Source organism: Homalodisca vitripennis, chromosome 1 (assembly GCF_021130785.1).
Source record: "Homalodisca vitripennis isolate AUS2020 chromosome 1, UT_GWSS_2.1, whole genome shotgun sequence".
Taxonomy (NCBI): domain Eukaryota; kingdom Metazoa; phylum Arthropoda; class Insecta; order Hemiptera; family Cicadellidae; genus Homalodisca; species Homalodisca vitripennis.
In genome coordinates, this window is record NC_060207.1 from 62574136 (window position 1) to 62592724 (window position 18589).

The 18589-nt window shown below is 31.9% G+C and overlaps 1 protein-coding gene across 2 annotated transcripts in view; it reads left to right on the plus strand.

Annotated features, from left to right (window-relative positions):
- The window catches only part of LOC124362905 (cubilin-like), a 277291-nt gene that overhangs the window by 220518 nt on the left and 38184 nt on the right, over nt 1–18589 (plus strand). For both annotated transcript variants that reach the window (XM_046817792.1, XM_046817800.1), the window contains exons 53-60: nt 6028–6215; nt 6585–6728; nt 7086–7269; nt 9585–9812; nt 12640–12751; nt 15335–15564; nt 16070–16281; nt 16360–16537. In XM_046817792.1, the coding sequence (XP_046673748.1) occupies nt 6028–6215; nt 6585–6728; nt 7086–7269; nt 9585–9812; nt 12640–12751; nt 15335–15564; nt 16070–16281; nt 16360–16537 (1476 nt within the window). The remainder of the gene's footprint in view (nt 1–6027; nt 6216–6584; nt 6729–7085; nt 7270–9584; nt 9813–12639; nt 12752–15334; nt 15565–16069; nt 16282–16359; nt 16538–18589) is intronic.

Sequence of the window (18589 nt, forward strand, 5' to 3'; positions counted from 1 at the left end):
TCGCACATTTTCCATAGATTTTCCAAAAACAGAGTTGTTCATGAGCTTATAAAAATCTGTCTCAAAGTCACTTGTAGCTTTGGTTCTCATATTGGTATTAAAATCAATGTACTTTTTCATAAAAGGCTTCTGATCGAATGCAATAACATGTTTCAACACCATCCCTTGTTCGAGGTAAAATTTCAAATTTCTTGAATGAACAACGTATTCAGTTTTATCCAGTAAAGTTGTGCAAAGTTTGTTTTTATAATGTTCGGGAGCAAGAGGTAAATCCTTGTGATGTTCATGTAAATTTGTTGGATATCCTAGATCAACTTCGAGAATATAGCCATAATCTTTGTCGCCAGTGAGTTCCAAAATTGTTTCTTGCCACTCTTCTTTTGTATATGTTTTAGGATTCATCCACTTGATATCACTAAACGGAAGTTTTTGCATAAGACCATAACCATAAAGGTTGTTTGCATCAACATAAAGTAAATAGTTTTCGGGCTTTGTCTTATCGAAATCTTTCAAATATTTGTTATTTGCTTTAACATATCGTTTAATACATTGAGAAATGCATCCACGAATGCCTTTTTCAATCATTAAATACATATCGTAATCGTGTATCAGTTGAAGCTTGATTTTCGTTAATTTTAACATAGCATCCCAAGCAAGACTTGGAGCAGTTAGATAATGTGCTGGATCAAGTTTGTAACAATTTAGACAAATGTTTCTGAAGTTTTCGAATATATCAGCGAGCAATAGTACATCTTGGATATTGTACAAATCAGAGTAATTTCCAAGATTTTTATCTTTTAATTTGTTCCAAACGCTCAAGTAGTGTTGAAAATCTTTCACAGATATGCTCTCATCTGTCAAAAGTGAATAGAAATCTTCAATTTTCAGCTCTTCTGTGTAATCAAGTTTTTCAATACTATCGATAAATTCGTAAGGAAATATGCCTTTTCCAGATAGAATTTTAAAGATTTCTTCTTCGTCATTTGGTTGTCTTTCTAGAATTGCGTTCAATATTTGTCCATCTTGTATAAAATGATTTGTATGTTTGAAGTCTTCTTTCTTGAGGTTTTTAGCTAACTTTTCAATAGATGACGCCATGAATCTAAATGTGTCTACGAAAGAAAACTTGATAAATTTTCTAGGTTTATCATTATCAAACTCATAGCCATATCCAGAATTTACAGAATAATTTATATATTTTTCATTTGTGTTTGCGATCAAATCAACATTTCCATATTGTTTAGCCATCTCTTTTATGTACAAATGAGTATTGTAATTTGACATATTATGACAGAAAACTGGAATATTTTGTGGAAATTTCAAATTCAGATTACAACATGAATGAGCTGCGCCTCGAAATTTACCTGTTAAATGACAATGATCTCTTACTTTTAATCTTTTTTCACCATGAAAACCTTCTGTTTCACAGATATGACAAAAGTTTGAATTTTGATACAAAATTTCTTCTTCAGTTAGTTTCATAGGCTTCATGTTCCTTGAATTATATTTTTTAGCTATGTATTTCGATAATTTATTAAGCTCTTCAAACAATTTTGCAGGAACATTAGGCAAATCGTCTTCATTTTGGCTCGATAACATATCGGTTTATACATGCGATTGGTCACATTCGACACTAAATATAGAGTAAAACCATAAGGAATGTGCTTCTGAATCTTGGTTGTAGTCGATCTTTGTGGATTGTTCTTGCATGTCGGAATTTTTTCTAATATGCTCTCAAAATCCATATAAATAACGTTCGGATGGCTAAACTTCTTTTGATAATTAGTAAATTTAGTTGTTTGACCTGAAAACGGCATAATTGGCTTACAAACTTCATGTTGCTTGCAAATTTCTAAATGATCTGTTAAATCTCCAGATTTGTAGAAATGGCTTAAACATCTTCTACATAGAAAATTTGTATGTCCATGTTTGGATGTTTGAGAACTCACTAACCTACTTAAATCGGTTATCAAAACAAAATGAGATTTGTCTTCTTGTTTTACATACAGTAGATCAATATTTAATTCTGCATCATATTTTTCAGAAATTTGTAACGGAACAACCTTAATACTTTCATCAAAACTGTAGACATTGATAGACATTTTTGGATATTTGTACTTGGAATTGTAACTTCATTTCTCAAATAACTGTATATCTTTCAAAGACATTGGATACTCAAAGCCCGAAAATATCTCGTCATTTACAAATTTTTCATATTGCTTTGATCTTTCAACATGAGTCCCGGGTTTTTCAATAGCGCATCGGATAGAATAAATAAAGCAATAGTCATCTTTATTTTTTATATTTATACAAGCTTTCTTATCTTTGATTTTCTTTGGTAAATCGATATATGATCCGGCATCCATCATTTCGTGTTTGTTAAGGCCCAAAACTAGTTGTATGCAGCTTTTAAATGTCCATCCAGAACCTCTATTTCGATGATTTGTCTGTTCTCGATGTGTTAATTTATTAAATTGCTTAGTAATAAAGTTGTTTACGTCAAAGATTTCATCTGCTTTTATAGTAAAGTACATTGGGCACGTTTGTGTTTCACCGTTCACTAAAGTTCTTTCGTATTCACATTCCAAAGAGAGATATCCTTTCATATTTTTAACATTTTCTTGAAATTTCTCGATTAAACTTTTAATTTCTGGCCACATAATTGAAAGATATTTGTAAATTGACATGAAATTGTCGTTCAAGTTTGTTAAAATGTATTGCTTGAAAAGACCGTGTATTGAGGATAAAACTTCTACATCAATGATATTTTTAGGTTTTTCAATAAGAGTTTCACCTATTTGCTCGATGATTTCTGACTTAGTTTTATCGTTTGTTTCAATGGAAAGTTTTTCAGCGATTGAATGAATTTTTTCGTTATTAAATAGATTTAAGTCTTTCTTTTCCACTTTGAAATTTCTCTTTAATTCCCTTAATTTCTCAATATTAAACATCTTTTCGTGATCGATAATTTGGTTTTCTTTAGCCCATTGTCTTAAATAATTTAGCTCCTTTTTGATAAATTTCTTTATTTTTGGCATGTATTTTGGAGTCATAATGTCGATCATAGTTTTTTCTTAAAATTTCTTTTTTGCAGAACGGACATGATATTTTATCGCGCTCCATTTATATTTAAAAAATTTGAGTGTGTCAAGTTTCACTATTTAGTAAAATATCTTTTTATTAAGGAAAAGTTATCAACTTTTAAGCTTAAAGTTGGCAATAATTTGAGATAATTCAGTAGATTTTCAGGATTAAAAAAAAAAAAACTCTAATACTAGTGTGTAGGGACCTTAAAAAACCTCGATTTTAACCCTAAAACTGTGATTTTGACTCCACATTGATTGATTTGACTAGACAGCTTAAGAAAGTAGAAGCAAACAGCTATAGATTCGGTAATTTTTCATTCGTGGTTTACAGATTCATTTATTGTCCTTTAAACAGTATTTTCCATTACTGTTTGATTTTACAGATTCGTTTATTGTCCTTTAAACAGTATTTTCCATTGATTTACTGTTGGCTCCAAAAGTGGTCTAGAAACAGCATATTCATATCTACTTATATATATATATCTTATATATATAAAAATCTTGAGTCACGATGTATGTTGCCAATAAACTCCAAAACGACTGAACCAATTTCAATGAAATTTCACATGTATCCGTAATTTAGTCTAACTTAGAAGCTAGGATAGTTATTATCTGAATTATTCGCTTATGTCGTGAATATAAACGAATAAAATGAAGAAAAGTTTTCAAAGCGCCTGCACATTATAACCTGCAATTACGAGATAGATACGTATATTAAACAGTGAAACACTATTTGAAGGCGCTAAGTTATGATGTATAATTGTCTAAACTAAATTTTTGGTTGAACTTAAAGGTTGAGTGGTAGACCACTTTGTAATAAAATACATTATGCATGTACAATACATTTTTGACATATTTTCTTGATCGTGACATCAAGGTAAAATCTACATCGGGGTTGGAAATATAATTTACTTCAACCAGAAATGCTCATACGCGGGCAAAACTTACGAAAAGCGTGCGAAGCCGCGGGAAACAGCTAGTATATATATATATATATATATATATATATATATATATATATATATATATATATATATATATATAATAAGTGTTTTGGATACCTAAAATAGGTGTACAAATATCAAGACATTTTTAATAGTATAGATTCCATTACATTATTTCTAAATCACTTAACCATAATTTGATCAAATACATTTTTATGTAAGGAATAAAGATCTCCTCAGGGAGAAAGTTTTGTTGTAGTTTTAAGGCGCACTTAGTACAACTGAATGTTATAAACATTTGCTATTGTCAAGTATAAAAAAGATTGAGAACTCCTCTCTGTTACAGGAGACATAATTTTAACAGCATGATAGCAAATTCTAAGTTTCACATACTATTTGCAGTTTATGTACAACATGTCATGTATGTGTCGAAGTATTAATATTTTCTAATTTTTTGTGAACAAGAAGATACCAAATGTAGGTAGATTTACAGTAAAGGAATATTTTGTACACATTTTAGGACAAAGTCTAAAAATTACTCAAAAAGCAGCCTCTGAGTTAAACAAAAACAACTGCTTCAGGTATAGGGTAGATTGATGATTAATTAGTGTAAAAAGTTAAATTTAGCATAAGAAATATAACTTATAAATTTGTTGTAATCACAGTGTGTAAAAAGCTAGCAGGACTCTTCAAAATTCAGCATGTATTGACTTACAATATGGAGAATGTGAAAATTCTTTCAAATAATAACACTTTTAATGTCTCTATAATTATTGCAAACATCCTATTTTTATATTTGAAATACGTTTAATATTTAAAATAAACATATTAGTAGATTTTTTGTAATTATAATAATACAATCTTTTTTAATTATTACTATGTATAGTTTATATGGACAGTTATATAGCTATATTTTGATTTTGAAGGAGACTAAATCTGTCTATAGTACATACATGTACATAAGTACCTAAGTAATAGTTACTTGTTACTTATAGTGTTCAACAATGAACAATTTTTATTCGTTTCAAGAACAAGATATCATATTGATTTGTGAAGATATTTTCCAGTGTTGACTCACTAGTAATGTTATAATAAGTATAAAAATTAGTAAACATCTGTTTAACAAAATGAAATGTTTTTCCAATTAAAGTTTCAAATGGTTTTCAAATTAGTATTTTGAATTTTTTAAATTTTGTACAGAATTAAATGAGGAATTGAGTTATGTAACGAATGTTGTACCAATGTGTTTTTTTCTGAATTTGTTCTAAAAATATAAATATTAATTTGTAGTATAATTTATTACAGTGTTGGAATAATAAAACAATCTAGAAGTAATATAAAAAAGAAATATAAATGTATGTACATAAATACTCTAGTAAAATATTTTAAAGAAAATGAGTAATTTTCAGCTAAAGTGGCTGGCTGATACACATGTATGTGAAAACCAGGCATTTCCTATATAAATCTAAAAAATCATGCTTGACACTAAAAAGGTTAAATAATATGATCAACAACAGAACTTTTGTGTTCATTGCATAATAAGGAAATAAAAAATGCACCAACACTATTTTTTTACTTGCATTTATGAGTCTCTTGTATGCCAATAACATTGAAAACTCTGATTTCAAAGTTCACCCTAGTCTTTTCTTCACTAGACTGAATACTCAAACTGCAACTAATTTATACACTGTTAGTCTTACTAAATATATTATAAATATATATGAAATTTGTGTAAATGGATCTCCCTTAATGTGTGACACTCTCCTAACCTGTTCTATCTGACCAACACAATTGGCTTCCACTTCGTCTAAAGTGGAATAGCTAGATAGTACCTACTGACCCCCCTCATAGTGTCTGTCCCAGGAGATCGTGGTAGAAGGCAGACCCCCCACCTACTATTACCATCATGAATTTCCTGGTACCTAGGAAGCCATACAGAAGACGTTTGGAACAAAAAATTTGATCGAGTTCACAATACATGAAATGGTGTCTCTTAGGTTGTGGAGGAATCCTGCACTCAACAGAAGGAATACTACAGAGTCCTAACTATGGGAAAGGCGACTACCCCAATAACACAGAGTGTGAGTGGACAGTAATATTACCTCCTGGATATCATGCAAGCCTTTCCTTCATTGATCGTTTCTTCCTGGAAGTCTCTGAAGATTGTGCAAATGATTTTATTCAGGTAATTTTATCAGTCAAGTCACAGCTGCATCACTATTCTAACATGTTTAGAATAACTAAATATAGTTTTAATGATTTATTTATCCAAAATGTGCTTTCCATATAGGAAAGTCTTAGTGTACATGGTGAATAAAAAGTCAAGACCCCCCTCTATTTTGTTTGAAAGTTTATATTAGGAGATATCCTTGAGGTAGTAGTGCAATGTGGAAAGGAAGTTTCATTCAGCAATTTTGAAGCATTTATTCAGTGTGGAAATACTGTTCCCCAACCTTGTAATTAAAAATCTCTCAAATACATTATCTTTGAGTAGGTAAATTATGGAATTATTTTTAGTATATTTTAATATTGTTTGTTTCATACATAATTATAGATTTCTGACTGGCACAACGAAAAGTGGCAAAAGGTTGGAAGCAAACTCTGTGGGGGGACCGTTCCTTCCAGCATTGACACTTCTACTAACCGGTTCAAGGTTCTCTTCAAGACAAACCCATCTGTCACCAGTGATGGCTTCAAGGTGAGTGGTCTTATATAAGGCTCTCCTTCTTGATTATCATTCCTGTATGTTTTAGGTTCACAAATCTTCTTTCATTCATATCTACCTTTAGAGTTTAAAGTATTTATAAAAACCATTATTGTAAAAATAATTCATAAAAACATGATTTTAAAAGGTTATAGGCTATAAATCAATGAAACTTTTTTCATAAATATTTAGATAACCTCAAACATTTATCTGTTGTAGTTACTATACTGGCAAAATAATATTGCAGAACTGAGCAAAAACTGTAATTTACTTGTGAATAAGAAGTAAATTGAAAGAAATTGTTCTTAAGTTTTTCATGATGTTAGATATTGATCATATATTCTGGTATAGCTATCATGGACCAAAAAGTGTGGCAGTGTTTTGGATTTGACTGTAGTGGAAACTGGCACCATAATTTCTCCCAACTACCCAAAACAATACCAGCCAAATTTAGTCTGCAATTACACTCTGGTCGCTCCTGGCCAAGTAATTTATGGTGTGTTTGAAGACTTCAACATTGAAGGATCCATGTCAGGTATGTTGGTTCTTTTAAATGACGTTGGAAAAAAAGGATTGCTAGTTGTTTTTATTAGGAATGCTAAGATTCCTTTTCTCTTATCAAAATTACTCGATTCTTTGAAGTAAAAATTTATTATGGTTTCTTGGAAATCAACTTTTTGGGTCTCTTTATTCAGTTTTGATAGTGTTTTGTTTCTAAAATTAAAATTTAGAGAAGTATATTAATAATTAATTTCTACAAGCTCTTAATGGCATGTTCCAAAACAACTGTTAAAGGATTTAAAACGGGTTATGGGATTTGTTATTTCTAATACAATAAAATATCTGGACCTAGTCAAGACTGTTCTGAACCTCTCAACAGGTTTTGTAGTAAGTGTGCAATACAGATCTGTGTAACATATTAACCATCTATCCAATTATCCAGTGTATTTTATAGAATTTTCTTACATTTCAGAAGTAAGTTTTTACATCCTGATTCTCTAATACAATACAATATGAATGGGACTGGATTTACATATGGCCTTAAAGGGCTACAGCCCAGGGCGGCAGATTTCGAGAAGTGGCAAATTGTGGAGGAGAATTTTCAGGAGTATAATATATGCTAAAAACAAAATTGAAAAGAAAGTGATAAAATTTATTACACTGAAGCTTTTAAAACATAATGGAAAATAGGTACATAAAGGCAAGCTCTACTAGTATTGAAAGCAGGTTCTTGTTATGGTTCAATAATTATCCTTCTACTGGCTTTTGTACATCAATAGTACAGAATATTATGATTAAAGAATAAAATACATGCCAACCATGTTAAGTTCGCTACACACTATGAAATCATCTCACAGACTGCTGCATGATTGACACCACACTATGTCACATACCATGCGACAGATGCATACAATGGCCTGGTGATCACAAATATATTTTTCATGGAAGCAAACATTCTACACACAATAATTCAGTTTCATTCCACATTTTGCAGTGTTCAATGACTGTTTTTTATATATATATATATATATATATATATATATATATATATATATATATATAAAACAACTAGCAATGTAGTATATTTAGGTTAAACAAAAACCATGTATGAGTTTTGGAGATGTAACAGAATGGAATAAGAACTGGGAGTTGGTAGAACTTGTTCTAAACCAGAAAATATTGACTCAATGAAATTGAATGAAGTGGGAGATTCAATATTTTAGGCTGTGACTAAATGATGCAAAATTTGAAGAAGCCACATCAGAACACCCACAGCTGAATTGTAAAGCTGCAGCAAATAGGTCAGTCTGTAAATAGGTAGTCTCAGCAAATATTCAGTTGTGTGTCATCGATGAGTGAAGAGCTTGTTATACGAGAGGGTACCCAAAAAAACCGGAATTATTTTATAAAAATTATATATTATCAAATTTGTTACAATACGACCTTATCTCCTTCAAAATAATCTCCATTACAACTAATACACTTGTCCCAACGGTATTTCCATTGATCAAAACATTTTTTGTAGTCATCTTTAGAAATGGCTACAAGCTCGAGCTTCGTTTTTTTCTTAACCTCTTCAACGCTGTCAAATCGTTGACCTTTCAAGCCTCTTTTCATGTGTGGAAATAAAAAGAAGTCGCATGGAGCGAGGTCAGGCAAGTAAGGTGCGTGGGGCAGCGGAACCATGCTGTTTTTGGCTAAAAACTGCCTAACTGTGTGTGCCGGTGTGTTGTCGTGGTGGAAGAACCAGTCTCCAGTCTGCCACAAATCGGGTCTTTTCTGGCGAACACTGTTGTGCAATATTCTTAAAATCTCTAAAATCTCTTCTGATAGTTCCTCAATTGTCTGTCGACGGTCGGTGAGCACAAGTTCACGAATTTTCTCAACATTTTCGTCCATTCGAGAGGTTGATGGACGTCCAGAACGAGGTTTGTCTTTAATCGACATGTCGCCATTTTTAAATCGAGCAAACCACTCGTAGACCTGAGTTTTCCCCATAGCATCATCTTTGTAAGCTGTATTCAACATTAAAATAGTTTCTGCAGCATTTTTACCAAGTAAAAAACAACATTTCACAGCTGCACGTTGTTCACTTAAACTTGCCATGACAAAAAACGAAACAAGAACAAAACAGGGTTAGCGAAAACAGTCACTATGAACGAACAGAATGCACTAGGACAACGGAACTGGGGTCACTGAGCTGGCAATGGGTTGCGCGACACACGCCTAGCGGCAGGAATGTGTACTACACGCTGCCGGCTGCCAGCAATACAATTCCGGTTACTTTTGGGTACCCCTCGTATTTTATCCCTGCAGGAATACTGATTAATGATAACATTATGTCCACAGGAGAGAGCCCCTGCAGGTTCGACAATGTCTCGCTGACAGTAACAAGGCCTCGTTTTGCACCTCAGTTTTACATCTCAAGATTTCTTCCCCACTTCCAACGCAGACAAGAAGTGTACTGTGGAAACCAGCCACCACAGCCAATCTACAGTTTGAGCAAGATAGAGATGGTTTTCAGGACTGACGAGTATTTTGCTCCTAAGGGTTTCCTTTTCTTATATTCCACGATCAGTGAGTTCTATAATTTTCAAACTCTAATTATTAAAAATGGCTATACTTAAACCATTAAGTATTTACTTTCATTGTGTGTGTGTAAAATTATTAAATTTGTATTTCACCTGTAAATGTGGTTCAGATGTTTTTTTTTAGGTTTTCAGTATAATAAAAGATGTAAAATAAATGTATTTAATTTTTAATATACTTTTGTGCTGGCATTAGTAGTTTGCCATTACTAATTTAAGGCTAGGTTACGATCTTAAGACAATTAATTAGATATCATCCATTATTACCTCTGTCAAATTCGAAAACAACCGTGAGGTGTTATCACAAGTTATATGTTTTGAAGATAACACTCCATCATCAGATTACAGCATAACATTGAATCCGCAGATTAGCTTAGTTTTTGCGGAGTTATAGTATGGTTTTAAGAAGTTCATCTACCATGAACCAAGAATAAAAAAGGCCCACTCCTGTATGTCCCTTTTTTTCTCCCATCTTGTTTCTGCTGCGACGATCACCATTTACTATTGGCCACTGATCAGTTCTATTTAGCTGGCCAGTGAGTGCAGACCTGTTGTGACCTGCAGTCTGTAGTTCAGTTCTAATAAGTAGTGTTTAGTTTTTTATTAAGTGTGTGTTTTAGAGTTAGTGTGCATGGAATAGTCACACAACATGGCTGTTGTTGTTCCTGACTTATGTTTGTCACAATGTTCTAGTATGTGCAAAATCTGCTGTCACTCTTTTCGTGGATGACACTAGCGTTATTCTAGATAACTGTCACTTTAGTACCCTATTAGAACATTATACAGCCATATCATCTTTGATTTCTGACTGGTTCTGCACCTGCCTGTTCTTAAACTTTTCTAAAACGAACATTGTGGAATTTTATTCCCAAAACCTCCCAAAATTTTCCTAATATTTATACATTTGGTGGCAATCCAATAAATTGCTATATTTCTGTACATTTCTTAGGGTTCCATCTTGATTTTGACATGAAATGGAATACTCATATAAGCACACTATCGAAGCAGATAAATTGAGCTACATTCACCCTGAGGTAATTTTTACATTTTCCTCAGAATAAGTTCTTAAACTGGGTTACTTAGGCTTATTTGAGTCAACGCTGAGGTAATTTATATATTTACAATATTATTCTGAATATTTTGGGGATTTTCTAGTGTCGTCAACTTTAATAGAGTATTCACACTTCAAAAGAGGGCATTGAGAGTCGTCTGGGGAATGAGACCAGATGAGAGCTGTAAAGAGCATTTCCGATCTAGTGGGATTCTTATCTTGGCCTCCCTTCTCATTTTTCATTTGACAATGTTTGTTTTTCAAAATAAAAATCTGTTCCTACATTTAAATCATGATTATAACACACGGCACAAAAATCTCCTAAATTCAGACTGTTTCAGACTCAACCTTTTTAAAAAAATTTAATTTTTTATTTTGGTCCTAAGCTCTACAATTTACTGTCAAATGTAATCAAAATTCAAACAAATGTAAACAATGTCAAAAATTATTTAAAGGCTTACTTGATCGAGAAGGCTTTCTACATTCTCCACGAGGCTCTCGTGATACCCATGTCTTGATTAGACTAATTTTTTTGTAGTAGAAATAACTTAAAATTGTTAAAAGAGTTGATTGTGTTTTACCTTTAAATTGTATGCTCTATTGTAAACAGTTGTTCTGTTACTTTTTTATAAGTACTTTTGATAGGTAGTGATGTTTTTTAATAAATTACCTGTATTCTTATGTTTTGTTTACTTTATCCAAGATTTTAGTCAGGCATTAGTTTAGGTATTTATCTGAAGAAGAGAACAGATTTGCAGATCTCGTAACATATTGCTACTGATTTTATTGTATCACTGAAATATGGGAAATGTCCGGAAAAATCCTGTCTCTTTCACAATTCTTCCATTGTCAAAAACTTCGAACAAAGAAAATTTTCATGTTGCACATACTAGAGATTATATTTTGCAATTTAAATATTATCAGATAGTTCTTTTAAGTATAGGTTAAGACACCATCCTCTCCATGCTTTCAAACCTATTCAGACAGTTTAAAAGTTAAATTCTTTAAGGAACGTCTTCATTTCTATACTATTTCTTTACAACGGGTTTAATGGTAAAACTATGCAGACAATTTAAAATGTTTAATATTTAATAGCAGGTGAATTTTCATAGAATCTTTTGTTAATTCATATTTAAAACTATCTTTAAAACATGTTTGGCATAATCATACAAGTAATTTAGACCAATGTCATAGAATCAATTCAATCATAGAATCAATCATTTAGACCAATGTCATTAGACCAGATGTTTTCATAGAATCTTTTGCTAACACGCCTTATGCCACCAGCAGTATTCCAATTACTGTGTGGGAATCTGTACGGTGCTAAACCGGTTTCTCTATACTGTTTTTTGAGTTAGAATTGTTTGAACATATTTGCAATCACGCAGAGAATTGTAGAAATACTTTTGAATACTTTGTGTTGTTCCTGATAGAACGCAGTTGCTTTTCTTCCGGTTCAGAACAGTAAAATAAATCAAAACAGTCAAATATTAAAAGTAATCAGAATTTTAAAAAAGTGAATATTTCATTGTTTCTTATAACTGTAATTTCCATTTTATAACTGTAGTTTCCATTATATTGTATACATAATATCATAAAAAATTTGTTTTAAAACAGTTAAATTTAAAACCTTTGGTTTTTACTCTACATCTCTCTGCTTATGTTGAACAGTAATATCAATGGAACGAAATGGGTTTTAATTAACCTTTTTGAAGCATTACTACAGTGAAAGGGTTAAAGTGTACATTGAGTGTGCCTGTTCCAGAATGTGGAGGTAACATTACCTCTCCCACAACCATCTCTGAGCCTAACAGCACTCACTTCCATGATTGTGTCTGGTTTGTCACTGCTCCACCTGAAAAAGTTATATTGTTTAAGTGAGTATCCTTCTATTAATCAATTCATTCCCTTTGTCAACTCTTAGGAGACTTTTCCCCTCAGAGTTCATTTCTTAAAGGTACTTTAATCCTCCAACTTCTGGTCACTTTTCCTTAAACACTGGACTGTTTCCATGGTTGCAGCAAGTCTTTTTAATATGTGAAAAAAAAATACGAGACATTTTTTAAGTGTCGTTTGATATAAAGAAGTAAACTTTTTAACAGTATTATTTTTATATGAAAGCCCAGACTTATCTATTTTTCTATATAATTTACATCAATATTAAGGCACTCGTCACATCTAAAACCAACTTAACATATGTAAACTATCGTCATAGAAGATTGCTCCTTGACTTCACAGTGACTGCAGTCATTTTGCTATCATTTTGATTCTACTGTTGTCGGTGAGTCACTGACCTTGAAGATGCTTCTTCTGGTGAAAAAACAAATGATAGTCACTGGAATGAATTTTGGGGGCTATCAAATTGTTCCTTAAAAAATGCTGTGATGAGATCTTGAGTTCATTCATGTGATGGATATTATCATACAGCAAAACATGCAACAAGTCGTTGATCATTGATCGGTTTCCACTATGTTTCTCATCATGAATATTCTTTTGGCCATTTTTTTTGCTCTTATCCATTTGAACGCTGTTCAATAACTCAAAATGTTTTGTCTATACACTTTACAATACTGACAACGAATTTCACGCTTTTAGTACCAAGAATACAAATAACGTAACAGTCAGCTTGATTCTCAATTGATGAAGGCATTTAAATATCCATTAACAGATGTAAAATTGATCAATTTTTTTGTAATTGCATCTGTGGCTTGATAAAAGATGAAGATAGACACTGTGTAAGTGCAGGACACCAACCACAGTACTGTAGTGGCGAAATTTCAAAATGGTACTTACTAAAAAACATGCCTCATATGTATTAAAGTATGAAGTCTTGTATGTCCTTTTCCTTAAAGAAAGAACTAAATAATGTAACAGATCAGTTTAGTTCAAATTCAATTTTTAATTGTTTGTGGTAAATTGGTAGGTGGAAATAGAGTATGCTCCGTGACCTTATACTTGAGTTGGCAGACAGTGCTTCTTATCATCACCCTCAGTACTCCTTCATTTATTAAACAAATTAATAAATTTTGAATGTAGTGCTACTCAAATACAAACTTTCACACACAAGTTTTTGCATGAATAAGAGGAAAATTATAGATATATCCCTTTAAATGGCTTACATAAGTTCTAGACCTTGGAAGCTCTCTCCTAATTTAATTTAGAATAATTAGACTTGACTACAAGGGATAGTATTTGGGGTCCTGAAAGTCTGAGAGTGAAACAGATCTTATAATTACCAGTGAAATAAATCAAATTTTTACACAATAAACCATAATTTGATGGAATAACTCCAAAAATGTCCAAAAACGTCAAAAAGTACCTGAACTATTTTATGCCAGTATTGAAAAATCCTAGTTGGAGTCCATAGCTTTCTTAGTAAGAGCATTTATGATTTAATATAATGGTGCTCTATGGTAATTTTTAAACGTAAGTAGGCATATTTGAAGTACAAATTATTTCAGTGTCCATGAAAAATGTCAATACAGTCTTAAATAGTAGCATTTGCATGTTAGTCACATAAACATCCAAACTATCTATTATTTACAATACGGTTAAATTCTCTATAGGGAGATTTTCCTGATTTGTGGGCCACCTGGCTCAATGTCCTCAGTTGTATCCTCCGTTTTTGTTTTTAGAAAGTATGAGTATCTGTAAAAATGATACAATACTGTCTGCTTCCTTGCTTTCTACCTGCCCCGTCTATAGTGTTTTTGGTCCCAAAAAATTGCACTTTGTGTCTGGTGCATTGCTTTTTGATATAACGGTTTTGGACTTGCTGTGTTCACTTTTATTTCCTCAAATAGTCACAGGGAAAATGACTTGTCTAGTGATGTTATTGCCTCGTCTCTCTGTTTTTATGCTACTATTAAACCATTGTAGAAGGAGTAAAGGGCTGGCCTCTATATCTCAGTCAGCAGAGTTAACAATTGTTCTTCCATAACTATGAATGTTTCTTATAAAATTATCTGTATAAAAACTTGTCATATTATGTTTTTTTATATGTTTTAATAATTGTCACTTTGGAAATAGTATTGGTGAATCTAGATTTCGTGCTTATCTTTGTTAACAAATCTCACATAGTAAAACAAAGTATATTATTTTTTTGCTTAAAAGTAGTATTCCTTTAGTATAGACATCAAATTGTAGATAATATTGTTTGAGGTTTGTGACTACTGGAAACAAAATTGCTTTATAATAAAATACATATTTATCTTAAATCGAGATACATTTTGCAACGTATTATTCAAACTAACCATATTTTTTAAATCCAAAAGCAATGATTTGAAATTTCAAACCGCTTTTTTCCAATATAATTATTTAAAATTATCTGATTGGAAAAATAAAGAAACAGACAAAGAAATACTATGAGTATTGTTTTATAAAAATGTATCACTGTATTACAATATTTCAATAGTAATTTAAAATAGCACTGTAGAAATTATCAACAATATTCTTTGCAGGCTTAAATCGATGGAAACTCGGCTCGTGATGTGTGACAAAAATTACATCAATCTCTACAACGATCACAACGTGACCAACGCATCAAGTCTGATTGACACAGTGTGTAGAAGAAGAGGTGAAGGTGTCAAGACCACATTCAGGTCTTCTGGTAATCTGATGGCCATCAAATATCACAGTGATTCCATCTTATTCTTCTTGCGCTTCAAAGCTGCCATTGGATTTACTTACGGTATGAACACCTTTGTATATTGTTGTGTATTTACCTGACTGGGGAATTGGGCCATAAGTGAGTTCACAGCTATAAGTGCGTTCACTTTTAAGCTAGCCCTGATGAATATAATTAAACAATACCACTAGAGGTTTATTCTTATGTAATTGTTCTCAAATTTTATTTCTGTTTTAGAATATTTACACTTAAGAGCTAGAAAAGTATTTATTTTTCTGTGTTCAAAATTGTAATTAACATTTGAGGGAAGTTGAAAATATTTAGAGATGATTCTACCATCACATACACAAATGAAACCATTATGCAGAGCAGCAAGCAGTCGAAAATACGAAGTGCATTAAATATGTGTTATGCGGACTATTTATGTTAAAACTTCTATCTTTCAAAAAAAAATTTTATTTGGTAATCGGTCTGGTCTTTATGGAGTCTGGATTAGTGCGATCTGAATTTTTGAGAGTGTACTGTATTAATTGTTAGAGGAGTAATGCCATTTCTAATTTTATCATAGGTGAAAAGCACAACTGTGGTGGTACGATCCATTTAGCCAATGTGAGTCTACCGTACCTGCTACAAGCCCCAGATGTGGATGGAGATGGCCACTATGAACCTCTGCTCTCCTGTGATTGGTTGTTCCTGGCTCCTGATGCTCACCAGATACGAGCCTCCTTCAATAAACTGGATATCCAGAACTGCTCCAACTGTAACTGTGATGTTCTAAAGGTAAATTCATATAGAAATTTCAGCTATTATTCCACTTCTTGTCATTACTCGTGACAGTAATTGATATTTTGTTAACAGATAACGGATGGAGAAGTTGATACTGATGACAGTTGGACCACTATGTTCTGCTCGTCGTCAGTCAACGGAATGTCTTGGAGGGAGAAAATCTCTTCTAGAGGCAGTCTTTTGGTCCATTTCTCTTCTGATGCAACTGTCGAACTATCTGGCTTCCAGCTCTCCATTACTACTTTCCCATGTTAGTACATTCCACACAGTACATACTTTTCAATTTATCAGTGAATGTTTTTGTAAACATAGTAGGTTCAGATGTATCCAGCAGTCATGTCTATTAATGTGATAAAATTTATGTGAGGGGATAAAGTCTTCTAATTTGATATTTGATCTCTAACTGATGATATGCTAGAATAAATAATAGCTTTTTAAAAGGCACATTTTAATCTTAATAATTAGAGATGGGCCAGTACCAAAAATTTCAATTCCTTAAGCAAAAGCAAAATTGTGGTCTCAATTCTGGATTTGAATTTGATACAGAAACCTGTATTATTTTTAAGTAAGAATATCATATGCAAAATGTTTTTGTTTCTGTTACTATTACCGGTTAAGTCCCGGGTTGTTGCAAAACAGGTACTCCTGCTAACCTGGATTTTTCATGGCACTTGATTATTTTTGTGTATTACAGTTATTATTTGCTCCTGGAATAATTTGTACGTATAAGATTTATTTTGATTATTATTTATTTTGGGTTATTAATGTTTCTGCATTTGTATATATATTGAATCACAAAAAGTACTTGCTCCGCCAGGACTCGAACCCGGATCTCTCACTTGCCGGGTGAATGTGCTACCATTACACCACAGAGCCCTTACTTTTTCAATTATTTTGTATTTGGCCAATCTGTCACATATGCGTTTAAATAACCAAACTAACATATGATCGGAAGACCAAATACCTGTCAAATGACTTAATTACATTGTTATGTTTAAGGAAAAGTGAAATTAAAATGTTTGCAAGAAGCCACAACACTAGGGGCTATGTATTTTCTTGTATATACTTGACCAAATATTACAAATTTTTACCTTTATATTAATTTTTATCAAACGCCTGTACGATCTTTTTGTAAACATACAGTAATTCTCTTGGTGTCGATACGTTTATTGGTATCCCATTTTCTCTTTAGTCAATTGGGTTCTCTATTCTCCTATTAAATAGTATTTTAAAACATCTACTCTGTAAGTTCTTAATAACATTCAAATGTGAAGTTGCTGTTACACCCCAAATGCCTGTGCTATGTCTAATGTTTGACTCAATTAATGCCTGATATGCAATAAATTTAATTTTAGCATTCACTTTATCGCTTGGTTTATTATACAGGAAATCTACACAGGGGTTGAGTTTTTTGTGCTGTTTTTAAACATGTTCATTCAATATCATTTTTTTGTCCAGAGTTAATTCAAGTATATATTTGTATCAAGTAATGCAGTGCAATGACAATTACAACCGATAAATGGAGTATTAACAGTGCCAGAGCATGCAAAAAAATCTTAATTGTGCAGTTTCAATATCATTTCTCTATTTACTGACATATTCTAGGGGCAAAAATTCATCATTGCTGTCTTTGATCATTAATAATTAACTCTTTGTCTTGGGCCAACTGACAATGTCTATAAATCTTCATCTTCAGCTCTGTTGCTATATCCAAATATCAATTGCCAATTATATGAACTATATCATCCGCACATGCTAATATTGTACAATTATTGATGTGTTCAAGTATGTATATTAAAACATTATTGTTTCAGTTAAATTGCTTTAAACAGGAGAATTTTCCTGTTTGCTAAATATGATTCAAACCAACTTAAGTATTTTTCTTTAATCCCAATTTTTTGTAATGAGTTCAGTAATTCTTTATGTCCAATTGTGTCGAAGGCTTTGCTAATTCTATAAAAAAGGCAAGTGCATGGCTCCTACTAATTAAACATTTGCTTGTTTTAATTGTAAATGACTATAATGCGGTTTCAGTTGATTTACCTTTTTGAAATCCGTGCAGGTTCAGAATACTGCTTTCCTTTAAGTATTTGTTTAGATGACCCAGGACATAATGTTCTAAGATTTTTTATTGTTGGAAAATAAAAACTGGTCTATGGTTATTATAGTTTTATTTATCTTTACCTTTATATATTAACTATGGCCTAACTATGGTATTTTTTAAACTCCCAGAAAAATTCATTTTTGCAAAGAGATGTTGAACAAAGTAGCTAAAACATATTTTATTTTGTTTACAATATAT